At 55.1% G+C, this 26,533-nt stretch overlaps 4 protein-coding genes across 4 annotated transcripts in view; 1 reads left to right on the top strand and 3 right to left on the bottom strand.

Moving 5' to 3' along the window:
• Positions 1-5,496, bottom strand: part of LOC119147435 (collagen alpha-1(I) chain-like) — an 8,522-nt gene extending 3,026 nt beyond the window's left edge. The window contains exons 1-9 of the mRNA XM_037386428.1: positions 5,414-5,496; positions 4,480-4,599; positions 2,390-4,336; positions 2,137-2,249; positions 2,000-2,058; positions 1,717-1,874; positions 1,399-1,561; positions 1,131-1,322; positions 137-361 (exon numbers count right to left, since the gene is read on the bottom strand). Of these exons, the coding sequence (XP_037242325.1) occupies positions 137-361; positions 1,131-1,322; positions 1,399-1,561; positions 1,717-1,874; positions 2,000-2,058; positions 2,137-2,249; positions 2,390-4,336; positions 4,480-4,599; positions 5,414-5,459 (3,023 nt within the window). The 5' untranslated portion in view covers positions 5,460-5,496. The remainder of the gene's footprint in view (positions 1-136; positions 362-1,130; positions 1,323-1,398; positions 1,562-1,716; positions 1,875-1,999; positions 2,059-2,136; positions 2,250-2,389; positions 4,337-4,479; positions 4,600-5,413) is intronic.
• Positions 5,497-6,998: 1,502 nt separating this feature from the next.
• On the bottom strand, positions 6,999-9,798 carry NDUFAB1 (NADH:ubiquinone oxidoreductase subunit AB1). The gene is made up of 5 exons (XM_037382783.1): positions 9,632-9,798; positions 9,417-9,539; positions 9,225-9,312; positions 7,887-8,006; positions 6,999-7,183 (listed from the first exon to the last, which is right to left on the bottom strand). The coding sequence occupies exons 1-4, from the start codon at positions 9,758-9,760 to the stop codon at positions 7,915-7,917; spliced, it is 432 nt and encodes a 143-aa protein (XP_037238680.1). The 5' UTR covers positions 9,761-9,798; the 3' UTR covers positions 6,999-7,183; positions 7,887-7,914.
• A 99-nt stretch (positions 9,799-9,897) lies between these two features.
• On the bottom strand, positions 9,898-20,298 carry PALB2 (partner and localizer of BRCA2). The gene is made up of 13 exons (XM_037382776.1): positions 20,171-20,298; positions 20,024-20,083; positions 19,857-19,938; positions 17,531-19,450; positions 16,040-16,836; positions 15,310-15,393; positions 13,994-14,155; positions 13,432-13,517; positions 12,993-13,154; positions 12,705-12,821; positions 12,277-12,364; positions 11,093-11,241; positions 9,898-10,263 (listed from the first exon to the last, which is right to left on the bottom strand). Exons 1-13 carry the CDS (start codon positions 20,276-20,278, stop codon positions 10,032-10,034), a joined length of 4,047 nt encoding a protein of 1,348 aa, XP_037238673.1. The 5' UTR covers positions 20,279-20,298; the 3' UTR covers positions 9,898-10,031.
• Position 20,299: 1 nt separating this feature from the next.
• On the top strand, positions 20,300-26,510 carry DCTN5 (dynactin subunit 5). The gene is made up of 7 exons (XM_037382782.1): positions 20,300-20,412; positions 20,586-20,654; positions 21,146-21,264; positions 21,721-21,832; positions 22,470-22,572; positions 23,293-23,384; positions 26,145-26,510. Exons 1-7 carry the CDS (start codon positions 20,365-20,367, stop codon positions 26,163-26,165), a joined length of 564 nt encoding a protein of 187 aa, XP_037238679.1. The 5' UTR covers positions 20,300-20,364; the 3' UTR covers positions 26,166-26,510.
• The last annotated feature ends 23 nt before the right edge of the window (positions 26,511-26,533 follow it).

Here is a 26,533-nt window from a genome sequence, read left to right as displayed (position 1 = left end):
TGTGGGTGGGCACCAGCCTCACAGCAGAGGGGCCAGGGCAGGCTGCTGTGTCCCCAAACCCCCTCACCTCCCCGCTGCGCCCCTGCCCACTCGCCAAATTAAAGGCGAGACCTCTTAAGGGCAACGCGCCCTTTACCTGGGCCGGCACGCTGGGCGGGCGACTGGCGCGGGACGCTGCTTGGCGTTGTTGGTGATGCCGGAGTCCTCCCGGCAGCTGCAGCAGCTGTTGTCCAAGATCTGCAGGTGCAGCAGCTCCTCCGAGTTGCTGAAGGCCGGGTTGTCCAGCGAGCTGGCCGAGGGCAGCCAGGAGTACGACCAGTACTGGGCCGAGACGTCGTCCAGCCGGCAGAACCGCCGGTAGCTGCAGGGCACGGCCGGGCGGCTGCGGCACCCCGGGGGCACGCACCAGCACGTGCCCACATGCATGGGCACACGCTCACCCACTGGCACGTGCAGGCACGGGCTCATGTCCACACGCAGCCACACACACGCTCACGGGCACGTGCTCACGCACACGGGCAGGCGCAGCTCACAGGTTTCCACCCAAATTTCCCGGGGCGGGGGCAGAGCGGGTGACACTGAGCAAAGTTTGGCCGCGGCCCCGCAGCTGTTTCCCGGGAGTTTCCCCAGGAACAATCCCCTGGTGCGTTACAGCCGCTGGCGGGGAGGGCGGCGGGGCCAGGGCAGCTGGAGGTCCCCACCCGCAGCCACACCGATCCCCCCGGGAGGCGCCTGGGGAGGGGTCCCTGGAACGACGGCTCTGGGGGCTCAGCACATCTCACCCGTCCCAGTCCGCAGCACTTCGGTGCAACCACAGCCTCATCCAGCCCAGCAGCCTGCAGCACCCCCGTCCTGCCTGCAGCCTCTTCCCGGTGGTGGCGGTGGGGCCACCAGCCCCCCCCGGGCACCGCACGTCACTGACACAGCCGCACCCAGAGCCCCCCGGCCCCGCTATCAGCCACCGTAGGGTTCTTCTTGGCAGAGCTCAGCCCAAGCCCCAGCCCTGCCTCCCCACCGAGCCGTGGCTGGCCCTGACCCGGGCTGGGCTGCCCATCGACCCCCCAGCACCCCCAGGGAGGGGCAGGGGCATTGACCCTCCAGCAGGACCCCTGCATCCCCGCGCATCCCACCTGCTGCGGGTCTGGTCTGCCCTGGCCTCCAGCAGCAGCATCTTGAAGCGGCGGATGGCGACAGTGGCGACGACGGCGCCCAGGAGGACGATGCTGAGCAGGACGCCCGCGGCCATGCCAAGCAGGCTCTGCTGTGTCACGCGGTAGTCGCAGCGCAGCCCCATGAACCAGAAATCGCTGCCGGCCGGGCACCTGCGCCAAGGTGGGGGCCATCAGCCGCCAGGGGGGCAGCACCCATCACCCCAGCGCTGGCGCCGGGGGCACTCACTGGCAGAGGGGCTGGTGGTCCGGCGGGTGGGTGCAGATGCCGTGGTTCTTGCAGTAGCCGCGGTGGCACAGGGAGGTGCACGTGGCGTTGCCGTCTGCCCCAGCCACGCAGGCGAAGCCGGCCCGGCAGGCGAAGAGTGCGGCACAGGGATCCAGTGGCCGTTCTGCGGGGGTGGGGGCCCGGTTGTGCCACCCCTTCCTCACCGGGCAGAGGGCCAGGCGCGTGCCCACACCACAACCAGCCCCTGGCCAGGCACCAGAGCCCGGGGGCCACAGGAGGGCTTGTGACGGCGCAGCCCCATGCATGCCCCACACTCACCCAGAGCCACGTTGCGCAGGACGGGGGCAGCCCCCACCACCAGCCCTGGCCGGGCACTGCTGGAGCCCAGCACGGCGTTGAGGAGCGCGCCCAGCCCCGGCGCCTGCACCCGCTCCGCCGCAAACAGCGCGTCGTACTGCAGCACCACGCTGCCCTCCCTGCGGGGACACCCCACGGCAAGTCCAGCCGGGCCCGGCCCCACGCGCCCAGCACCGCAGCCCGGCAGTGCCACGGCCGCGCAGCGTGGGACACTGCCCAGGGCAGGAGCGGTGCGAGCACCCACCTGATCCCCGTCACCTCCAGCCGCAGGAACCCGGGCAGCGACATGAAGAGGGGCGAGACCTGTGCGGGAGGAGGCTGAGCGCAATGCAGGGCGGCCCCCAGCCGCAGTCCCCCGGTTCAGCCCCGTCCTGCACTCACCGTCCGGTTGAAGCTGTGCAGCAGACCCCGGTGCTCGCGGGATGTGGGGTCCTGCAGGGCGGGGACGAACCCCATGTCCAGCACCAGCTCGCAGGGGATGCGGAGGAGCGATGCTGCAGGGGAGACGGGGATCAGCACAGCAGGGACCTGCAATGCCCGCCCGCGGGGGCCACCACCACCGCCCCCCCATGCTGACGGCTCCTGAGGCCTCTCCTCCTCCAGCTGTGCCCAACCCCCCCCCCCCCAGACTCACCTCTCAGGAGGGGTGGCTGATCCTCCACGATGAACACGCGCGGGGCCCTGCCTGCCGCAGCCGGTGTCACCAGGGGGGTGTCAGCATCCGGCCGCTCTCTGGGGCTGCTCGGCAGCCGGACCAGGCCTGTGTCACCAGCAGCTGGGGGGGACCCGGGGCTCCCACGATGGCCCAGGGTGCCGGGGGGGTCGGTGGGCTGCTGGGGGGACCCTGACATCACAGTGGGCAGAGGAGTTGGGGGCCCCCCCGTCAGCCCCGTCACATCCCTCTGCAGTACAGTGGCACCAGGCTCCGGTGTGACTGTTCCCACATCCCTGAGCAGTGCTGGGCTGGTGGTGGTGGCTGTGATGGTGGTGGCAGTGGTGACAGCAGTGGCAGCTGTGATGGTGGTGGCGGCAGTGACAGCGATGCCAAAAGCAGTGGTCAGCCCCGGGGAAGACGCAGGCTGGGACGCAGCTGGCTGCTGGGGGGGCCCAGGGGCTGAGGGGGGGTCCAGGCTGCCTGGCTGCCAGCTCGGCGGGGCAGTGGCTGCCAAGGGCCCAGCATTGCTCACCCCCATGGGGGTCCCCCCCAGGATCTGGGGGCTCTCAGCAGCATCCCCCCCAGAGCCAGCGTGGGGCAGCCCAGTCCCTGGGGATGGGCCTGCTGGGGGGGCGCCCGCAGTGGGGCTGAGCCCCAGCACAACCCACCTGGTCCCTGGGGAGGGCCCTGGGGTTGGCAGCGTAGGCACTGCAGGGGTGGGGGATGCGGGAGAACCCCGGGGGGACCCCTGACTGGTGTACGACCCCCAGCTCTGTGTCACAGCGGTGCTGCCTGGGGCCATGGTGGTGGGGGGCTGCCCCGGCACAGCTGGTGGATGCCAGGTCTGCTCCAGGGGGACGTGGCTGTGTTCAGGGGGACCCTCCATGTTGGGTGGCCCCAAGATCCCTGTGGCTGGGTCCAGGGCTCCCCCCACGCCAGGGGATGTCATCCCTGGGGCACCAGCCGTGGTGGTGGGGACAGGCAGACCCGACCCCTTGCCTGCGGCAGGCAGGGAAGTTGGGCCGGTCCCCACAGCTGGCCAGGCTGCGCTGGCCACAGGGCCCCCACGGCCACCAGCTCCAAGGGACAGTGGAGAGGAGCGAGGGGCAGAGTGGGGACCCTGCCAGGCAATGTCCGTCCCATGCCACAGGCGGGAGTCAGAGCCCCGTCCTCCTGCCAGCCCCAGCCCTGGCAGCCCCTGGCGTGTCCCCCCCAGCGTCCCCATAGGAGTCAGCAGCCTCTGCAGCCCCCCACCAAAGGGTGATGTCCCAGTCGCCCCTGGCACTGGGCTGTCTGTGGCCAGTGTGATGCTCGGGGGGGTCCCTGGGCTGCTGTCACCCAGTGGGACAGTGGCACCTGGGCCCTCCCCAGTCCACAGCTCTGAGGACAAGGGGCTGTGCGAGCCCCTCTGGCTCTGCACAAGTGCTGTCCCCATGGGGCTCCATCCCTGCAGGGTACTGAGGGGCCCCCACTGCCCCCCAGCAGAGCCAGGCACCATCACAGAGGACGGTGGATGCAACAGGGTCCCTTGCGGGGTCGTGGCACTTTCTGCCATTGCATTTTCTACAGGGTTAGTCTGGGGGGGGGATCTGGTGGTGGGCGCTGTGTCTGGCTCCGCAGGGGCTGGGGTCCCCACACTGGTCACACCCAGGCTGGCAGGAGATGGCCACTCGCTTCCTGCAGCTGCCTGCTCCGCGATGCCGGCAGGGAGCAGGGGCCCCGGGTGCTCAGTGGCTCTTCCATCCCGCCCTGTGGGCCGCATCCCCTCTCTGCCTGCCCGGGGGCCTCCGGGGGTCCCCTGGGGGCTGGGGGGCTCAGCAGTCCCGGTGGGGGTCTCAGGGAAGAGCAACAGCTCAGCTTCTGTCCGCAGCGGCCCCACGGCCTCCGGTGCTGATGCCCACCCTGTGCCAGCTCCTCGCTCCGGATCTACGAGCAGAGGCAGAAGTGGGGGACAACTGAGGGGGGCTGACCCCTACCAGCCCCCAGCCGCAGCGGCACTGACACACGTGGCCAGCACGCGGTGCCACGGGTGGCAGGTCCTGAGCAGGACGGTGCCAGCCGCACGGTACCTGTCCGGCAGCGCTGCCCTGTCGCTGTCCCCGGGTGGGTGCAGGGGACCGCGGTGGCCGGTGTGGGGCCCGTCCCGCTGCCCAGGCCGGGGCAGAGCCGCGCGCAGCACTCCACGATCACTGGGGAGAGAGCGGAGAGCGGCGGCATCGGGCACCGGGATCACGCACGGGCACCGGGGTCACGCACCGGCACCGGGGAGCTGCCGGCGTGGAGCTCCACACCTCCCCGCCGGTGCCGGTGCCCGGCGCCGGCCCTGCCGAAGCGAGCGCTCAGGGACCACTCAACCACGGCGGCGGACCCGAGCCGAGCCGAGCCCGGCCGCACGCGGCCCCGGCCGGGAAAAAGCCCGTTTTGCCCCGAACCGAACCATCGCCCGCAACCGCCGGGTGCCAGCGCCGGCACCGCCGGGTCCGCGGCCAGCACCGTGCCAGACCCCGCCACCGCCCTGGGCAGGACTCGGGGTCGCCGCTGCGGCAGCGGCTGCTCCACGGAGGGGCCGGGCAGCCCCCAGGCATCGGAGCCGGCGCTCGCCCGTTTGGCGGAGCCGGGGCCACGACGACCCGGGTGGCCGCTCCCCGCCAGCGCCCCGCCGGGCTCCCGCTCCCCCGCCGCACCCGCTGCCTTCGCCGCCCGGGCCGGCGCACGGCACGTGGCCCCGCTCCCGCCGCTGCCGCCCACCCGCCCCGTGCCGGGACCCCGCGGCCGAACCCCCGCGGCGGGTCCCCAGCGCCCCCCGCCCTCGCGCGACCGGGGAGCCCGGAGCCCCCTCCCGCGCCCGCTGCCGGCCCCGCCACCGCCACCGCCCAGCGCCGAGCCCACCGGGCATCCCCCGCCCAGGGACCCGGGACCCTGCCCGGGCCGTGCCCCCCCTGCCCGCCCCCCGCCCGGCCGGACCCCCGTCCCCGGGAGGCGGCGGCGGGCCCCGGCGCTCACCTGCGGCGGCCAGGAGCCGCGGGAGCCGCAGCCGGAGCCGCTCCATGGCGCGGCGGCTCTGCCCAGGCGGCGGCGGCAGGAAGCCCCCGCCCGCCCCCGCTGCGGCGGGGCGGAGGCACCGGGGAGCCGCAGCCCCCGGCCCGGTCCCGCCCCACCGGCTCCGGCCCCGCCGCTCCACCCCGGCGGGACCCCGCCTCTGCCCCGGGGCTGGCGGCATGGTCGGGCCCGCGGGGACCCGCCGGACACCGAGGTTCGGGCTGCGGGACCCGCCCGGGGAGGGGGGGGGGGAATCGCCCCCCCATCAGCCCCCCCATCCGCCGAGGACTTTCCCGCCGGGCCCGCGCCGGGGGGGGGGGGGGGGGGGGGCCCGGCCGCTCCCCCACCGGCTCCGGGATCTCCCCCCGCAACGGGCGATTCCCGAGAAGCCGCGTCGAGGGCTGCCAGGGCGCTGCCCCCCGGCCGCTCCGGCCCTGCCCGGCTCCGGCTCGGGGCAAAGGCTCCCTGCGGGCACCGGCGGCTGCCTCTGCCCGCGGCTCCTCGCCCAAGGGCTCAGGGCCACCCCCAGTAAGACCAGCAAAACCAGCAGCCGCCCCGGCACGCCCAGCTCGCCGGGGACACCACCACGGGCGCAGCGGCCGCGGCAGCCGGTTCCCACCCCCGTCCTGCCGGGCGCCCGTCCGGAAAACGTGCCCGATGGCGTCTGGGTGAAGCAGCGCCCCGGGGCGGGGGCCGAGCGAAAGGAACCCGGGGCCCGCAGGCAGCGGGTCACCAGCCGGGCCGGGGCTCGGCGCAGGGCGACTTTAGAAGCAAAATGCAGCTTTAGAGGAAGCGCCGAGAACACCCACCTCATGCCTGGGCACCACACAGCGCCGAGACTCGCCGCCCCGATTGCCAGAGGGGATACATAATCGAGCAACGCTTTCTTGGCTCACAGCCTGGCAGTGCCTCTTTGACATATGAAAGTGTTTCTTGGCTGGGAGGAAAAACTGTGTAGTGTCCAGAAATAACTTGTCTCTGTCTTGGGAGAGATTTAAAGCAAGCCTCCTGTGCTGAGATTATTTGGGCTTACAGAAACACTGATGCAACATTATGGCTTTTTTGGAGGCAGGAAAGTCGTTCCTTTATTTTCCATGAGGAAAGCAGAAGCCTTTCAAACAGAAGCAGCTGGCTTTTACCAGCACTGATGAAAGGAACAGCAAAGGCAGCAGGAGGGCGGTTTATTGGGAAGAGCAGACAACACCAGCAGTGAGATCACAGGAAGCGCCATCACACCAGCAGCACAGGGCACGGAGCTTTGTGCACAGCGGCACAAGCCACACAGGCGCTGCTCACGCTTTCACTCACAGAGGGAAGACAAACAGCAAAACACTCTGAACAAGACACACTCAGAGCCCGACCGACCCACAACCCTTCTGCACTTGGCAGATGGCACCCTAGGGGATAGGAGGCCCCAGCTGAGCAAAGGAAAGCCTGGGCTGGAAAAGGGCGTTTCTAGTAAGGTGGGTCACTCGTCCCTCATGTGTCCTTTGCACACCAAGCACTGACACAGTGAGCCACCCACAGTGCCAAATGGAAAAGCCATCCATGCAACAATGGTCTTAGATCTTTATTCCTTTTTTTTTCTTTCTTGTTTTTAAAGGACAACATATTCAGACAGCTTTAAATACAATGTCCAAGTACAACTTTCCAATGAAAGCAGCAACGGTACAGCATGTGCGCTTATATTCATACCCGCTGACACCAGCCCTGTCGTGGTGGTAGAGACATCTCCTGTTAAAAAAACATCCACAAAATCCACATATTTAATGTTTCATCAAGCAAGAACTAGTATTTTAAGGCAGAAAAGAAGTGGGTCAGTGGCTGCCCCCTGACCCAGGAGGGGAGTGTGGGGGGAGGCCAGAAGCCACACAGGAACAAACAAGAAGTAGTGATCTGCTGCACACTGGCCTTGGGCCACCAGCTCATTTCCCCTGCAGCCCCAGCGCACCTCAGGGCAGTCGCTCCCATAACCCTTTCCTGCCTGTTTCCTTCCCTGCTGCAGCCCCTGGCGGCGGCGGGTGAGGAGGAAACACGGCAGTGGGGAGTGGGCTATCACTTCCCCCGGGAGGCACCTCCCCACAGCAGCCAAGGAGCACTGCCCAGAGGGACTTCCATGACTAAAGCCAACGTGCCATCTACTTACTTAGAAAGACACATGGATACTGTGAGCGCATGAAGTGCCAGGCAGGGTGAGATGAAAGGTCACTGAGCCCCACATCCTACCTCCAGCAGCAGATGCCTCAGGGAAACATGCTTTATCCTCCCCGCTCCTCAGAGCGGGCAGCTGCTGCCAGCTCCCTCCCAGACTTGCCAGACTCCTGCCTGCCATTCAGCTGTAAGGTGCTGTCACCTCTGCAGGCACCAAGCACACGCACCGGCACCCTGTGCATGCCATTGTTACCCGAGACACTCCCAGAAGCACGTTTCTACTTACTCAGCTTTGAAGAACTCTTTTTTTTTTTTTATTCATAAACATCCTTCTTATCTGCAATGTAATCTACAATCTCTTGTGGACACATTAACTTTTCTGCATCTCCATCAGGAATTTCAAATCCTGGAAGAAAGTGCACATAATTAGCCCAAACCAACGGAAACAGGAGCAAGGCTAAAGGAAGTAATTGCTGCTGGCTCAGATGCCTGCAGCTTGGCAGAGGACAAACAGGCAGCGGCTGCTGTGTCAGCCAGAGCCAGCATTTCGGTACTACACCAAGTTTCCAGCTGCATTCTGCCTTACGCGACACAGCTTCCGTGTAAGGGAGAAGGCAGATGCAGGGAGCGGGGCTGCCAAGCCAGCCAGCATGTGTCCCCTGCGCCTCGTTACAGTCACTAACGCCTTCCCTGCCGGTGCGTGACAGAAGGGGGATGTTCATGGTAACTCCAGGCAAGCCAAAGCCTGAAGCCCTTCAGGATCAGAGTCTGCCGCTCAGGGCTTGTACCACCAACAGCTCCTACAGAGCTGGGGGTGGGGAACATGAGGGCTCTCAGCTGTGGAACTGGTCAGAAATACATCCCAGAAAATTCATATTCCTTTTTTCTAGTCCTTACAGACAGACACTAACACTTCACTCACAGTATACAGTAAGTGGATTACATATATAAACTCTTAGTAAATACTCTGAAAGGGAAACATCTGCCTAGGCTTCGAGAACGACCAAACCCCAGGGCCACTTATGACCCAGTGTGACAGATGAGGTGCGTGCTCCAGAATTTATGAGCTTCAAATGAAAGCATGAAAAAGTCCAAAATGAAGTAAAACCCAAAACTTGGAATATAAAGTAATAAGGAAAAGACACCTTTTTTTCTTTTTCCCTAGTAGCATCAAGTATTGAGGATTTAAAAAAATCTGGTAAGGAAAAAATCTGGGATATCTGTGATTTCACAAACAGGAGCCAAGATCAGCTCCAGATGCAGCCTTCGTGGTAAATGTAGTATCTGCCGTCCTCAGTCACACACTGCTGTCCCCCACCCTGCCCCTCCCCAGCAATACCGCAGGGACTGCCCAGGAGGGGCGTGGGGAGAAAAGCTGTCAATGCTCCCAGAGGGACCGACCTCAGGAGCAGACGGACAGACACCTTCTCCTGACTCCCACCGGTGCCACCAGAGCATGTTCTCACTGACTGAGAACTACATAATTTTCTTTGAATTACATCAGAGAAAAGTCAACGTCACTGTCCACAGAAAAGAACTAATTCCTGTTTGCTACAGCTGTGCTTAAGGATTAACCAGAAAACAAAGGCAGCGATGAACCCGAGCACGCACAGCTATGAATTACCAAATTCATCTTCCATGGCCATGATGATTTCCACTTGGTCCAAACTGTCCAAACCCAGGTCCTTCATGAAGTGGGACTCGGCTGTGAGCTGCGGGAAGAGAGCCAGAAGGTCAGGTGGCCGCGGCCATTTCAGCGGGCCGCAGCACGACCCCCGGGGCCCCGCCGCACCCCCCTCGGCCCGGCCCCGCTCGCCTTCTCCGGGTCGATCTTGTCGTACAGCTTGAGGACGTAGAGGACGCGCTCCTTGATGTCGGCCAGGGTGAGGGGCGGCAGCTCGGAGAAGCGGCGGCAGGCCGGCCAGGCCACCCGGGGCACCTGCAACACACCGGGCAGCAGCGGGCAGCGCCGGGCCGGCCGCCTCGCCCCCCCCCCCCCCGCCCCCTGCCCCCGCCCACCGTGGCCCTTACCTGTACCAGCGGCAGCGCCCGCGGCGGGGCCGGCAGGCGGCAGAGGGTGCCGAGCGCGGCGGGCCGCGGGGCGGGCGGCGGGCGCGGCAGCAGCCGGCGGACGCAGGCCGAGAGGACACGGGCCGCCATGGTGACCTGCTCCCAGCGGGCACCGCGCCACTCCCGGCAGTCCCCGCGCGGCGTAGGGCCGGCAGGCGCGGCGATGAGAGCGCCCCCTGGCGGCCGGCGGCCGCGCCCCGCCCCACCCCGCCCCGGCGCGGCAGCAGGCACGGACGGAGTCGTTCCCAAGGCGACAGGTTTAATGGCATCTCACACACGCGGCCGCGCCCCGCACCCCGTCACCGGCGGCCCCGGCCCCGTCAGGTTCCGCTGCTGGTGGCGGTCCCCGCCCCCCTGCCCCTCAGGCCGCTCCTGTCTGGGGCTGCCGGTACCGGTACAGGCAGACGGTCCCGTCCCACTGCCCGGCCAGCAGGCAGGCACCGGCGGTGGCCCAGCGGGCCAGCGCCCAGCTCCCCGCCGGGTCCGGGGGCAGCAGGGCCGTGCACTGCCCCAGGAGCAGGTCCCACACCGCGATGGCTCCCGACGTCAGCACGGCGGCAGCCGAGGCACCATTCACATCACCCTCCAGGTACCTACGGCCAAGCACAGACGGGTCACAATGCTGCAGTTCAGTGGGGGAAAATGCTACCGCGGCATTTTTCACGTACAAAACTGATAAGCCAATTGAAGCCAACCATAGGAAGCCAGGCTACATTACATGCCATACCCCCTGTGCACCTGAGAACGAAGGACGTCAAGACAATGCTCCCTCAGCCTCAGAATATACTAGAAAACCATTCAGTAAGCCAAGATCTCAATCTGCTTATATTCGTGCACATCCATCGTAACATTTCCTACGTAAGTGCGCTGCCAGACTGAGTCTTAAACAGCTTGCTCTTCAAAACACAAGACAGCGGAAGGAAAAGGTCATCTGACTGCAAAGAGCTGCCTAACACAAATTAACTGAGCCAAGTGCTCTTTAGCGGCACAAGGGCTCTGACCGCCTCATTTGCGGACGTTTTCTCAGGGGGTGTTGCCTGGGGAAATCACCTGATGAACCTGGTTACAGCATTTCCACAGTCAGCGTGGGGGAAGAACGACAAAAGTGTGAGCAGGCAGGAGATGGGCGCTGCCGTTTGCCCGCAGCACTCCAGCGAGCGAGCCCCTCGCACAGTGCCGCCAGGAGCTGGGAGGTCAGCACACAGACTGGCGCAGGAAGCGGGCAGGAAATGGCCCACACCCTCACCCCATTCCAGCCTCCACATGGGACAAACGGCAGCAACGGATGCAGCCTCCTTATCACTGGCAAGATGGCAAAAGGATCCCTGCCAGCAGTGCCGCTCAGCTCGTTAAGCAGTTCTCCCCCCAAAATCACCCCAAAGGAGTTGTGAAGCCAGCAGGCAGAGTCCCCGAGGTACTTGCCTTCCAGTGTGCCCGGGTGGGAGAGAGGAGAACATCACTCCTGTGCTCCTGGATGTTTTGGGGTTGAAGGCTATCACGCGGAATGCGGGGTTTCCACAGGACTCACTCTCTTTGGCATGTGGATGACTTAAAACAACAAACAGAAGGCCCTGATGGACAGAGGGAAAATACATCACTAAAAACAACAGCAAGAGGGGAAAAACCTCACAGAATTTTCCAAAAATTAATTGCTACATGCTCTCTATAATCAAAGCCCCATGGACAGTGATGCATTATTTTTACTGAATAAAACAGACATGGTTTACTTTCCTTATCAAATTAGATAAAAACCAAAGCAGTGGCTGACTGATAAGGGCTGATGCAATACAGCAGAATGACAGCTCAGTGACCCAATGGATTTATGCATTTATCTTTCTGCCTGAAAAAGCTGAACTTGCTGTAGGATGAAGTGATATTTAAAGTAAAATTTCTGGGCCTCATTTTAAACCCTAGGAGCTTAAAATTTAATAAGAATTCCACACAAACCTGCACAGCTGAAAACAGCAGCTCTCAGAACAGCCACAGGCCAGCATAAAACACCTCGGGGATAGAAATTCTGAGGATGCCTCCAAAGAGCCTAACTCAAGCCATCATTATCAGACAAGACATTCTTGTCCCAAAAGGTTAAATGCTCACTGAAAACAATCAGACCCTCGACAAACCACAAAAATCCATCAGGAATCACAGCACAGGTGGAAGCAAGTGGGAAAGAATCATTAGTACTAATCTTGGTTTTAAATAGCTCATACCCTTGGGGGTACCTGTAAATAATAACAACTTCACATCCGTTTTCCGACAGTGGCAGTGTGCCATCACCACGCTGGCAGCTACCCACTTGTGCAATGGAGGAGACTTACCAAGCACCAGTACTGCACAACAGTACTGCTTCCCACATGCAAGATGCTGCTGCTCTGGAATACACTTTGATGCATCACTCTCATTTTATTAGTACATTGCAGGAAGCCAAGAACTGAAAGTAGCCAGTGTGGCTTATTTCTCCTGTATTTGCCTTTGAAATATCTTCAGTATATCTAAATAGAACTGTTATCTCAATCCACTCTAGAAACTCTAATCCTTTAAGTCCCCCCGCCCCGTGAGTCTGTGCAGCCCACACATAAGCTGTATGCCATATCTCGTGTACGTACAGAGTCGGAATATACTCGATGGCAGATGGAAGCTGGGTAGGAATAACCAACGTGCATCTTCTTCAGAAGCTGGCCTGTTTTCAAATTCCTGCAGTTGGTGAAAACACAAATTATGACTTTTTTCCATCCTCTACCTGTTATTTTCTAATCATAGTTACACCACTATGCAAGATGGACACAGTCTTGGTTGTACATAAATGAAACTAAGACAAGAGGCCACAGGAAGAGATGGCAATGAGTATGATGCAAAAGCAAGTGGAATTACAGCAGCATAGCTCATTCACTATCTACCTGACTGTATAGAAATTCAAGTGCCAGGGTATAGGCCCTCTGACAATTTTCATTTCACAGGCAAACCAGCAGATAGCTGTTACAGCCACCACATACACCCACAAACTAAAGCATTTAATTGCAAAAGGAACACTGACCAAACAACAATGCTGTTCACTGCAGTGGTGCCAACCAAGGCATCTCTCATTCCTTCCACTTCAGCAAAAGCTAAAACACTTTCTTCAGGGGGCATCAAAGTCTGTCCGTCCTTGCTCCTGAACAGCAGATTAGCAAGTGAGGAAAAGGAGTCAACATAGTAAGTATGTGTTCTGTACTCAGCACACCTCCAGAAAGAAGAGGAACCCAACACTTTTCCACCCTTGAGATGTTTCCTAACTTTTCTTCCACCTGCCACCCCGAGACCACCCCAAAACCAGCAGACTCACCTTCCTGTTTCCGAAAGTGATACTATTTCCACCTGCTGCTCTTGTAGAGTCCTGCTGCTGCTGACCAGCCTCCTATCCTTTAGCCCAAGAACAGCTTTTATATTTCCAGTTTTTACTAGAGATTGCTTGAATGAGTCATTCTCAGAAGAATAAAGCAAGAGCCTAAATTAAGAGAAAAGTACGCCTAATGACAGAAGGAAGCATAACTCAAACATGCCTTGGCATATAAAATAAGCACAGGTTTAAACAGTCTACCACCTCTAGAGGCGAATAAGCAAGTCTTTATACTTGATTTTTTAGAAATCCCTTCCATATTTTCTAACTGTTAAAGCAACAAAGAAAGTGACATATTAGTAAGAGATAATTTCAACTGTTACACAGGAGAGTTAATCTGCAGGTATTCAGGGTGCAAAGTGCTAGTAAGAAATAAATGTAAAACCTTATTTCTCCAATCTCCAAATCTCCCAATGCTATACACACGAGATTACAGGTGTCCGGCAGAGGAACGAGCTGTATTACAGGAATCTAGGACAGCAAAACAAGAATTCAGTGTCACCCACAGCGTCCCTTTGACTTTATTCTCATTTTTGTAAATTGATACAGGAGAGAATTAATTCTCAGATCCCTCTGAAGAAGCACACTTAGATTAACAGCTGAACTCTCTGCTGTATGCCTAATTAAACAATTCCTGTTGATACAAGAGACAAAAAGTGTCTCCAGAGAGCATAAGAGGAAAGTGCATAAGCCAGTGGCTGAAGCGCAGCCACATTCAGTACATGAGGTATCATGTTGCCACAGATAACAATCCACCATACAAGCTACTGGCCTTCTCCATCAGCACTGCGAATCATTCTCCTCTGTTGCCTGAGGATAATAAAAAAATCTATGCCACCTAAAGAATTCGCCTTGCACCCAAGATCACAAGCTCCTTACATCTTGGGAACTAACACATGGGACAAGACAGTTGCCCTAAATGTTGGAAATAAGGATTGCGTTCACACCTCTCTGAGCTGCCAAGTATAGACCTTTCCCCAGCGGTCAGACGCCAGAGGTTTCCACAGGGAGACAGAACTCTCACAGGCGGTCACCACACACAGCTCTCTGCAGCCAGCTGCCTCCCACCACACCGTACTCACATCCACGGCGCAGGAAGTTGAAGAATCCTGTCCAAAACAAAACAGCGCTGGTTTTCCTCTGATAGACGTGGTTATCTAATCTGGAGGTTCAGCCTTAGAAAAATGCTTGACATTCAGTGTGATGAGAATTTGATGCTAAAACTTAACGCTTACGATGTTTAATTTTGAGTAAAGTGCCAGTAAGGCACTAAGGAAAACAGGCCTGGTGGGTTTCACCCTCAGAGCAGCAAGTATATTGGCTCACTTCACAAAAATCACTTGTCATTTGAAATGACGGGGACACAGCAGAGCCCAGAGCTGGACAGGACTGTGGGCATCATGGCACAGCCACAACAAAGCCTGTGTGCCACGCTTGGTTCCCTCATTGCACAAACAGGAGACAGGACTTGCAATAGCACAGACCAAGTTTAAATCTGAACAAAGTAATGGCCTTTTCTTCTCCCTTGTAAAACAATTTTCAGCTTCAGCCATATTATTGTTGGCTGGTTACACTAACTCCCCAGGCTCGCTTCCTTGAGCAAAACTTTGCACTTTGATTTGGAAAAGTTAGAAGTGACACAGACCCTAGCAATTTCAATGCGCCTTCCCACAGATGGTGCTTCCATGCCTGCCAGACCTTCTCTACCCACTAAGGGATAGTGGATAGTGAAAGGACATCGCTGCAGGAAGGAGAGCCCATGGCTCAGCTGCACAGACAGTCCTGGGCAAGGTTTGCCTCGGCCTTGGCATGTGCAATCAAGGCTCCGTTCTAGATGGGTGTGAACATCAACACTTTCTGACAGTGCTGTAGTCCCCCACAAAATCTGCTCCTTACTGGGTTAGTTAGCACCTGAAATGGTGACAGGAGGCCACAGAAGCCACAGGGCAGGCAACAAGGGTACAAAGGCTGAGATCATTTTATCTGGGGCTGAATCAAAATGCAGCAGTTCTGATTGTTAAGACATTTGCACATGTTCATAGACATTCATTATTCAGAAACAAACACTGAAATCGCCAGTCAAAAGGAGACAGACAGCAATCTAACCTTTCAGCATGCTCTACCACAAGTGAAGACAGAATCGATCCAATTAGACAGCAATCTATTGTCTTCAACTAGCCATTTGCATTTTTTAATTGCATTTTTGTTAAACTTGGTATTAAAGAGCTGCTACTGACTCAGTAAACATCCAATGTTATCCCACCTTTAGCTTTGATACAAGCTGCAAGTTCTCTTCTGTCAGGCCATCAAGCAGTAGTGGAGTCAACTGTACTGCTACATCTACTTTCTGCAAAAACAGGTAAAAAATGAAGATAATTTGACTTTGAAATGACATTCAGCACCTGTAAGAGTGAGGCAGGAGTGTGAATTCACTCTGCATGCTGTTGCTGGAGAGCTATGGTAGGAGCACCTCTCTTCATACTTGCATGTCTTCGAAAAATGGAAATCCCAGACAGGTTATTCCTGGTTTCACCTGAAAATTGTCTTTTACCACCACTTTGCATCTCTCAGCCTTCAGAGACAAGTCACTCTGTCAGTACTTATCCTGCATGCGAGGCATTTAATCTCCATTACCAAATCCTAGCTGAAAATTTTCCTTAAAGTAGACCAACACTATGTGGGTACTAGAAACTTTGTGTTCATATACATATGTGCATATATATACACACACACTTCAAACACACATCCTGTAATAAGCATTGAAACCCACATCTCCAGTTTCATCAAGCAGGATTTTAAAGAATTTCCTCTTGAGGTCAAAAGACCTTAGGCAACAGATGAAAACCAAACATTTACCAAGTCAGCTTAAAGACAGCATGCAGGGCTAGGATGTAATGAGGTCTTTCTCCTGACATCAGGTGAGACTCTGGAAAAGGGGATTTGCCCACAAAACCACTGGCTTGGTACCCCTGGCAAAGAGGTCAGCTTGTTACCTGTTCAGAAGTTCTCTGCTCTTTGCTTTCTGACTGCTGATGCTTCTCCAAGGTCACAGCATCATCAGATTTATTACCAGCACCTCTTTCAGCTTCTAAAGGAAATGCTGTACCTTCTTCCTCCTTTCTAGCAGATCCTGCACCACAGCTGTGCAAATGCAGTGGGACAGCAGAGTCTTTGCATTCCCCATCATCCACGACCTGGGCAGGTGCTCCTTTGGAGGAATGCAAGCTCGTTTGTGAAGGAGGTACAGAAGGTGCGCTGGGGAAGACCTTATCGAGTACTGGTGGTAAAACAGCTGGGGTTGCACCCACAACAGGGAAAACAGATGAGGAAATCTGAGACTCAGGCTGAGTGGGAGCACCAGCTAGGACAGCCCCCATGGGAGTAAGTAACAATTCATGGGTGGAAATAGCCTTCTTAGAATCTGGCCTTTCTATGTGAGGTAACTCGGGCAATCCATTTTTGAATGTCAAAATCAAATTACTTTTGAGACATTTTCCTTCTGGATTCGTCTGTGCATCTTGTGTGTCCTCTGAAGCCACACCATCTCCAAACACACTAGGAACAAAAACTTCCAAGTCGTTCATAGGGGAAGATTCTAATTTCTCAAGTTTTAGTAGCCCAAATTCCTCATCTGGTAAGTCAAAGTCTCTGACACCCAGCTGAGGGGCCAGCCACTGGAGACTGCGGAAGGAGAAGAGAGAGCCGCAAGTGTCGGAGTCTGTAGCAGGCAAGCCAAGAGAAGCAGGACTCTCAGAACCTGTTGGATACCTACGTCCTCTTTTGTTCGCATCTAGACAAACACAAGAGTACAAGAGAGAACATCACATCATAAAATAATCAGCAACTAGACTTTTCAGAATGTCTCATACAGTTTCACTCTATTACAAAAAAAAAACCAACCAAACACTTTCCTGTAAAGACATTACACTCTGCAATTGCTCTGCATCAAGCCTTCAGCTAAAATACCATTGCCAGAGTGTCAGAACTGACTGAGTCTTTAGTCTGTTTTGTTTGGTTTTCTCCCAGCACTTTCTCTGTCCACAACATTCACAGACCCTCAGACTGCAATGCTACTCTTTGGGTTTCACGCTTGTCAGCACTGAAAAAAAAAGTCATTAATATGCAGACTTAGTTGGAGAAACAGGTTTGCATCCATTTGCTGGAAAATTGGGTCCACTGTGCACAACATTTGCTCCAACAGCTTAAAAAGTTCTCAGCCCTGCTCCTCACCCGTGCACTTCTGTTCACCCCCCCTCACTGTGCTGAAGCAGAAGTTTTGGAATTGTTCAAGGCACATGGGCACCACAATGAACTAAGTTTAAAAAAAAAAAATATCTCTTACTTAAAAAAAGTAATAGTTAACCCGTATCAGATTTTCCTGAAATATGGCAGGGTGTGAACAGCAGTGCATGTGTTCACCAGGATGTTTCCCTGCCTCACTCTCAGGCTGTAGTTTTAGGGCGTGTTTACATTTCATGAAGTACCTTTTGAGACTTGACTGGTGCTCTGTCCGGCAGAGGAACGCAGGCAGCGGCACGGAGGGACATTAATCGCTAGGAGCTGCTCAGCCTTGCAGGCTCCTTGCATGTGCGGATTCTTAACATGCTCCAGTGCCTGTCTGTCAGCCTGACACACAGTTAAATTGACTTCCACATCTCCTATACGGCTGGCAAACGTTTCAATCCCTGGGTTCAGAGAATCACTGTTCTGAAGCGGATTTTGAACCTGTTCCAACAGAGCCTTACGGCATTTGCCAAGCACTTGGCTTCCTGCAGGAGGAGGATCGGCACTCGTTGGCTGTATAGCAGCACTCGCTTCTGGCTCTCCCAACGCCAGAGCTGCAGCAGCAGACAACCTTCCCTCGTCTGACGATTTTTCAAGATTAGCATCAGAGTTTATGTTTTCACTCTGACACTCATTTGATAGCAGACAACCTTCCTTCGTTGTTACAAGATCCAAACTCTCTGTAAGTTCCTGTGACACGTGATGGACAAGGGGTTTGCAGGTAGACTTTCTTCTTCCCTTTTTCTCTTTTTCTTTCCTCTGTGTTTGTCTCTGATCTTGCTTTGTGCTGGTGATACTGCTTTGAGAAATTGATCCAAGTGAAGTGCTGCTACCACTGGACGCAGGAAGAGATTTCTGAGGACTACTTGAATTTGCTGAATCATTTTCTGCACCAAGAAAAGGGAACAGCATGATCCCCGACTCCAAATGATTTTCAGCTCTTTCTTGGGAGGACTGACCGGAATTTGCATCTTTCTGCTTGCACTTCCTTCGCTGACCCTTCTTGCTTCTGCCCAGCTGGCTGAGAATTACAGCATCAAGGTCCACTTTCCTCTGGCAATTAGACATGCGTCGAGTTGTCCTGACATAGTATTCAACCGGAAAGAGAAGCCCTTCAACCACTGTGCACGAGTTCAGTGCACTTTCAGGAGCTGTCACCTTTTCTAGATGAGAAAGTCTTGACTGAATTTCAACCTGTTGATTCTCCAACAATTCTTCAACATTGCTCAGAGTAAGATCTGTAGGAAAGGGATTTAAACTATTTGCATGACTTTGATTTCCTTCACAGCTTTTGCTGTCATTAGTTATACTATTATTTCCATCAGCAGGCAATACTTCATTTTCTGACATTAAATCCAAGAGCCTATGTAATTCTCCCTGGTCTTCACACATACTTGCACTGTCCGTTTGTTTCATTATACTGGAGGATTCTTTTCCTCCATCACCACTAGTGTCAAGTGAAAAAGAGTCACTGTTCTCTGAACATAGCCGTGCAGGCTCATGGTTGTCAGATGTGGCCACAGCACACAGGGACTCAGGCTGCCAGACATTGCTGCTGTCCCTCAGTGCACAAGGGAACAGCTCAGGTTCTCCTGGAGGGACACCGTCTTCAAGCATGTCTTGTACAACTCCAAACACTGCATTGGGAGGAGTGAAACTGCTTTCTTCTCCCTGTGCTGGCCTGGATGCTCTTTGATCGTTTTCCTCAGTGTTTGAGAGACTGCTTCGCCTGAAGACAGGTGACCGGAGCTCCTCTGGACTGGCAATTTGATTTTTTGCTGTTTCATCAGCATTGCTGAGATGCACGTCACGCACCGATTCCCTTTCCTCTGATACCGGAGCCTTCGTCCGTCTCCTCAGCTTCATCAAGTGTCTGGAGGTTTGGGTTTTTTTCTCCTCAGGGGCAGTCCTAATGATTCCACAACACAGGTTTTCCTGGCTAGCCCGTATGCTTTCTGCCTGCAAGCTGTCCTGCTGGCTAACCTCATTGTTGGAGAACTCTGGAACATGTTTAGATGTGACAGATGTTTTCTCCTCTGTGACAAGATCAAAGCAGGCATTAGTCTGTAACTGGGGGGTTTCATGTTCGTCAGCACTAGGAGATACCTTATCTCTAGAACCTGTGAAGAAAAAATGTCAGATGTGTGAAGTACTCCCAGCAAAGTCCCACCCAAGAAAAACATCGTATAGTAAAACTAAGGAGACTTTGTTAAGAGTGGAAGACGAGCATTTTAGTCAGGATCAGAGAGCATGCAGACCTGCTGAGGAGGGAAGGAGCGGAGGTGTTACCGTAGGTCGGTTTAGCAGGCCCCGGAAGGCCGCCCGCGGGTACAAGGCCGCACGTGGGTGCGGGGACATAGCGCCAGCATCCAGGCAGTCAGCAGAGAAGGGCGGGAGCGGGTGGGCAGGGCTGGCCCTCCGCCCCCGCCGCCCCGGTAGACCGAGGGGCAGCACACGGCAGCCACGGGGCCCTGCGGCCATTCCCGCCGCCCCGCCCCGGCCCGGAGGCCGCCCGCCGGTTCCTACCTGCAGGGCTCCGCTCCCGCCGGCCTCCTTCCTCCTCCGCGCCCCGGCCGCCACTCCTGGCTCGCTCGGCTCGCCGCGCCCGCTGCGGACACAACACCGGCAGGGGGCTGGGACCGGCCTCCCGGCCCCCGCCACCGCCCCCGGCCGGCCCGAGCCCCGCCGCTCACCCGCAGCCGGCGGACGGTCTCGCTGTACTCCCGCCTCAGCAGCGCCAGCTTCTCCCGCAGCTGCAAGACACAAGGCACCGGGTTAGCACCACCGCGCCCGCCCGCCCGCCCCGGGCCGGGCCCAGCTCGGCGCCCCCGACCCCGCACCTTCTCCTTCTCGGCGGCGCTGAGGGCGCCCCCGGCCACCGCCGGCCCCTCCATGGCGGCCTCCCGCGGGCGGCGGGCGCTGCGTGCCCATAGCAACCGGGCCGCCATAGGCCACGCCCGCAGCAGAAGCGCTGCCTGGCGGGAGGAAGTGACGTACCGGAAGTCGGGCGTGTCTGTGCGGAAGTGGAGCCGTGATGGAGCTGAGCGAGATGCTTTACAACAAGTCCGAGTACATCGAGACGGTGCGCGGCGGCCGATCCGGGTTCGCTGGGCTGTTGCAGCGGCGTCGGGGCCCGGGGAAGGCAGGGCGAGGCGTCGGGGCCCGGGGGAGGCAGAGCGAGGCGTCGGGGCCCGGGCGAGGGGAGGCGGCCGCAGGCTCCGAGCCGCCGCAGTGACCCGCCCTTTCTCCCCACAGGCGTCCGGCAATAAGGTGAGCCGGCAGTCGGTGCTGTGCGGCAGCCAGAACATCGTTCTCAACGGCAAGGTAGGCGACAGGGAGGGGGCTGTGGTATCCCCGCGGCCTGGTGCCTCTCTCAGCCCAGCAGCCCGGCTGGGTGGGAGGGGAGTGTGGTCAAGCCGCGGGGTCCCTCTCACCACTGCAGCAGAACCCGCGCTGCTCTGCTGTCTGCTGCCAGCTGCTATTGGCCCCATCATGCCGAAGCTCTGCTCTCGGAGAACACGGAGCTTCCTCTGCCCATGAGCAGATCATGATGCTTTTATCTATGGAACAACATATTTCTGTTTGTGCTTAAGCCTCGCTTCGTGTATTGGCTCACTTTGTGCAGCTAACTGGCATGACGGGAGCACAACTGGTGGTTCCAGGCTCCTGTGTATTTGTATTGTTCTCTCTTTTGACTGAAAAACTCATCTGTAAGGTAACGTAATTTTGGTGGAGTGGCCTGACCTCTGCACGAGTCTGTATAATAACTGGCAGTATGGGTAGAAATTGCAGCTCGTTTCTCTTTTCTTCTCCAGACAATAGTTATGAATGACTGCATCATCCGCGGTGACCTGGCAAACGTACGGGTTGGACGACACTGCGTGGTGAAAAGCCGCAGTGTCATTAGGCCACCCTTCAAGAAGTTTAGTAAAGGGTAAGAAGCCCCCTTCCTGTAGGGAGATTAAAGTTAAAATCTGTATGCGTAAAAAAATACATTGGCTTGGCTACAATCTGTATTCAGGGGGCTGTGTAGCAATTTGCAGCAATACATCCCTCTAAACCTGCCTTTTTCTCAAACTTTCAACTTTGCTTTGAGGGTTAGTGATCCCTTCAGCCTGTAATGTGGGAAGGCTGGGATATATTGAAGTGGCAAAATGAAGAACTGTTTCACTTGTTCCTGGTTTATTCACAACGTCTTCCTGTTGCTCATTTGGGCCATCCTGTAGAAAGAGATGAGAAAGCCCAGTTACTGTTCCGTCTTCCTTAGCATCAAATCCACCTCGGGTAGTCCAGCTGCAGATCAGCGACTCCACAGTGGGATTTTGAGTCTAACAGTGTCATGGCTCAGTCTGTCTGTTGTACACCTGAACAAATAACTCTCCTGTCACAGGGTGGCTTTTTTCCCTCTCCACATTGGTGATCATGTCTTCATAGAAGAGGACTGTGTTGTCAATGCAGCCCAAATTGGCTCCTATGTCCACATAGGCAAGAACTGTGTCATTGTAAGTGCTGTTTCTCAGTCTTTTCTTTAAACTCTTGAGTACTGTTGAGGCTTTGTAACAACAACAGGGAGGTATCTGTACCAGCTGGCTAGAGCACATGTACTTAGTCTGTGCTGTTCCTTCCACCTTCTCTGCAGGAAGTGGTGCTTCCAGGTTTGCTTTTCTGAGGATAGCAGGTTCAGCTGACGGCTGTTTGGAAAATCCATCCCAACAGTACTGTCTCTGAGGCTAATGGGACTGTCCGGGGAAGGCAGCCTTTCCACAGAGTACAAGTGGAATTGCGTTACTGTGCAAATAATACAAAATAGCCAAGGTAGCTGTCTGCTGAGTTAGAGAAGGCCTTGCTGTATTACTGCATGACTCGGGTTTTGGGCTCAAATTTGAACCCTGCTGTGTGTTAATATGCAGCTGCCGGTGCGTGTGTTCATTGAGAGCAAACAGATGTTTTTCCTCAGAAAAGAAAAAAAGTTAATTCTGTTGGGAAGAGCATTCAGTCAGGGTAAAGATATGTTTCTGTCATCCCTTATACAGAGTGTGTTTTGAGCAGTTAAACTTGTTGAAGTTTAGGTTAACTTACTAGTAACAAGCAGAAACGTATAGTATTTTAAGTATAAACTTTTCCTATTGTCTGTTTTAGGGTCGTAGATGCGTTTTAAAAGACTGCTGCAAAATCTTAGACAACACAGTACTACCTCCTGAAACAGTAGTCCCACCTTTCACAGTCTTCTCAGGCTGCCCAGGTATGCTCCCTCTTAACTTCTCTTGCACAGAGGTATAGATAATGTGGATATTCTTATTTTAAAATGAGATTGCTGTGACAAAATTGCCTGTTAGCCTTTAGTGTCTAAAAAGAAAGGTATAAGGCACTTAGTGAACTGAAAAGTAACAATTTTAACTTGTGAAACTCATTGCTTCAGTGTATGTTAGGTAAGTGGCACGTGTTTACACAGAACAGTATTACTAGAATGCCAGCTGCGGCCATCCTGTACACAGTAACACATTTTTTAAGGCACGTAGAACCCAACAGGCATTAGGTTTTGGCCGAGGGAACACTCCTTCTCCTTATGTGGTTTCTGGTTTTGCAGGTATTTCAGTGGTTCAAATGGCAAGAAGTCCACTTGCTCAGTATTCACCTGTTAATAGGGAGGGAGTTACATTAAAATGAGGTGTATGGATGTTTAGTTGCTCCCTGTTGGCCTGGCTGTGCTGGAGATCTTGTACAAATTGCACACTCTGTCATTTATCTTCTGATGGTGTTTTGTGGGGAACAGTGGAAGCTGTTGCAGGACCCAGCTGCAACTCAGGGGGTACGATGGGAACCATCCTACTGTATTGCTCAATGCGAGACGAGCCCTTTCCTGTTCTGTCAATCAAAGTCACTGCTTTGAATATTGAATTTAAGCGTAGTTCTGCTTTCTCCTGCAAGAACACTGATGGTCACATTCTTGTTCTTCTTCCAGGGCTCTTCTCTGGGGAACTCCCAGAATGTACCCAGGAACTCATGATCGATGTTACGAAGAGCTATTACCAGAAGTTCTTGCCACTCACTCAGGTCTAGTAGCCCATTTACCATGCTTCAGAGCAGTAAAGGCAGGCAGGAGTATTCTGGGGGCAGGGAGAGGGATGTTCAGTGAGACCAGGGAACGGCCCTCCGCTGTTCCGAGCACTTCTGTGTGTGCTCCTCAACACTAATGATCTGGCCAGACAGTCCCTCGTGAAAGCTGCTGTGTCATGTTGTTTAAACTTTGTATGCTCATTTTAATGTAATTCATTACATGTTGTCTGAATTGTGCCATTAAATGTTACGGAGCTAGGAAAGCTGATACAATTCCCTTTAGGGCAGCATCTCCCCATTGCAACTGAGGAACAAGGCAGAGTTGACAGCATGTACCCTGCAGCCTAAGCCTTTCTTGTCAGTTCTTGGAAAAATATTTGGCACTCTGTAAGCCTGTGTGTTGAGGTGGATGGCCTCTTCCTTTTCTCCCTGTGGACTGAGATTCTATCCTGTAGGGACAGGATATTGTTCATCATCCTGGGATTGGCTTTAGGACTTGTGGCTGACATTGAAACCTGTCTTTCTATGCCTTGCCTGACAGGACACTTCTTAGTTTTTAGCTCTTAAAGTACATCAGTCCTGTGCTCTCAGCCATCAGGCAGGGTTAGCATTCTCGTGGCCAGTGCATGTTCTGCTTCCTGAACATCACGGCCCTTAAAGAGCCAAAGGGGTTTGAAAGAGGATTGCCATGTCACTCACAGAATTCAGTGCAGCAGAAAGTGGGTAATGAAAAGCAGAAACCGGAGGTGGGTGAGAGAATGCTGCAATTGTCCCCATTTATCACCCAGTACTTATATTTGCAGAAAGCTCTTTGATGCTTTTCTGCATTATAAAACTTAAGAAGGAGGTTCAGACTTCTTGGAAAGAGCAAACATTTCATTTTGGACATGTAATAGAGCAGGAATAATTCTTGCTGGGAGCAGCTCTGTGAAAATTGGAGACAGCTGACTAGTGTGTACCTGACCCAGTGCCAGATGACTAGCTAAAAATTAATCTGCCTGCTTTGGTTGTGTTATATTAAAGCTTAGCATTGTCCTTCTCTAGGTTTTAAAACTGGGGCTCCTGCATATTGTAATGTAGCAGCTGGCGGCCAAGATGCATAGTAGTTCTGTAGTAGGTGTGGCTGTGAGATCAGCAGCCCTGGAGCCTTCAGCTGTTCTGTGTAATGCAAAGAACTGATACACCTTAAATAGCAAACAGCTGTGCAAGTACTAAAGTGTGTAGTAATTACTGTTAATCAAATGTAAAACCACTGACCGGTTTGTATTTACTGTACATAAATTAAAGCCTTTTCAGTTGTTCAAGTGACTCAAAGTTGCTACTTTTCAAATCAAACTTGAGACCAGACTGAGGTTTCTGGTGTGCCTGGGCATGTGAGCCGCAGTTTCTTGTTCTGTGATTATTACAGGCTCTTACTATTACAGTGTCAGTGCATTAAAAAAGTGAAATACAGCGTGAAGCAGCTGCTCCTTTCTGCCTCTGAGCTGGTGACTTTCACCCACAAGTGATTCCAGCATTGTTGTTTTATAACAGCTCTGACAGACAATGTCTTTGCTTCTGTTCTTTGTGCTGAAGTGAGAATCCTAAAGCTGACAGGGTGACTGAAATCCTCCCTTCCACACTGAAATGTCAGGTACATTTATTTGGAACAGTAGTAGCTCTGATAGTGTTGCTTCAGGTGTTTGGAAATGGCCCACTTGTTGGGTCTAGCCATCCCAGATGGCATGACTCCTTTCACATCTGTGTGTTAAAAAAAAAAAAAAAAAAAAAAAAAAAAAAAAAAAAACAGGGCAGGGAGAACAGCTGGGACAAGAAGATGGATGAGATTCTGTGTCGAAGCTGTGACAACCTGGCTGATGCTGAGCTGTCCGATGCAGCGGATCAGTTAGGTCATGTCTGTCTGGTTTCAACAGCAGTATTTTACTAGAAGCCCAGATTCAGTGGGACCATTGTACCGCCTAGTCCTGCACTGGCTCGAAATGCCTGTTCAGTGTCAGCTGTGTCCCTTGGGTCCTCCTGAAGCAGCAGTGGAAGCAGTCTTCTTCCTGTGATCTTGTATGCGTTCAGGGGGGTGTCTGTGTGAGAGGCCCAGGCTTGCCACTTTCTCTACCAACGTGAAAAAGTATGGAGTATTCCTTGTGTTTGTACTGCAGGCAGCTTCCTAACTGACTTCAGTTTCCAAAAATGTTTAGTTCCCGCTGTCCCAAATCTTGAGTAGCCCTTGCAGGTGCCATTTGCAGTGAGAGGCTACAGGAGGCCTGCCCCGTCACAAGACTGGGCAGGTTTGGGGATTCTTGCAAGATTTCCTGCAAGTCAGCTGTGTGGGGGGTTATGCTGCCACTTAGAAGCACTACTTCGCCCTGTTGCCTTGTCATCAGCTGTCTGTTGGAGTGTGGGAAGCCACTGTATTTGGTCAGAAGAAGGCTGTGTGTGCTGTGTTGCCATGGTGTCACTTCAAAGTTTCAACACTGCATAGTGCGTTTCACCAGGATCGCTTGATTAACAGCCACGGCAGCATGGGAGAGGGGCGGGAGGAGGTGGCTGCCAAACAAAGGGATCTGAGGTTGAGAGTGGGAATGGGATGGCAGCTGGAAAAGTCCAAGTGATGCACTTCCATGATCACTTGAACAGCACAGCTGTAGTGCACGGAGGGATACATCATTGCACAGTTAGGTGTTTCTTGGCCTACTCTTCCTTCTAGCAGGCTGAGCTGACCTATCTGCCTTAATTAAAACCTCTTTTATTGTCTCTGTTAAGGTGGCCTCTGCCAGGGTATAAAACCAAGTCGCCACTGAAGATCTCAAACATCCAGCACTGCTAACATTCCTTAGATTTGGTCATTTTATCCTCCCATCCTCTGAAGCATCCCTCTGACCTGGGGTCACCTCTCCACCTCTGCCAGCTCTGGAAAGATGGAGTGTCAGTAGGTTGCAGCGTGCTACTACAGCCCTGGGGAATCGCAACGTTCCAATGGCAACGTGGTGCCTAGAATGTGACTTCCAAGGGAGGGCTTTGCTGCGTAGCCAAAGAGGAGCTGCAGGTGCATGGGGAAGCGTGCCCCTCAGGGAGGGAAATTCCTGCTTTCAGGAATCTTGTACAAACAGTGATCACTTCAACCACTAAGTTGCTGTATTGCTTCATTGATC

The sequence above is a fragment of the Falco rusticolus genome, chromosome 4, assembly GCF_015220075.1.
Source record: "Falco rusticolus isolate bFalRus1 chromosome 4, bFalRus1.pri, whole genome shotgun sequence".
In the NCBI taxonomy this organism is placed as follows: Eukaryota; Metazoa; Chordata; class Aves; order Falconiformes; family Falconidae; genus Falco; species Falco rusticolus.
Note: the sequence above shows the minus strand (reverse complement) of the source record. Positions and strands in the feature narration are given on the sequence as shown.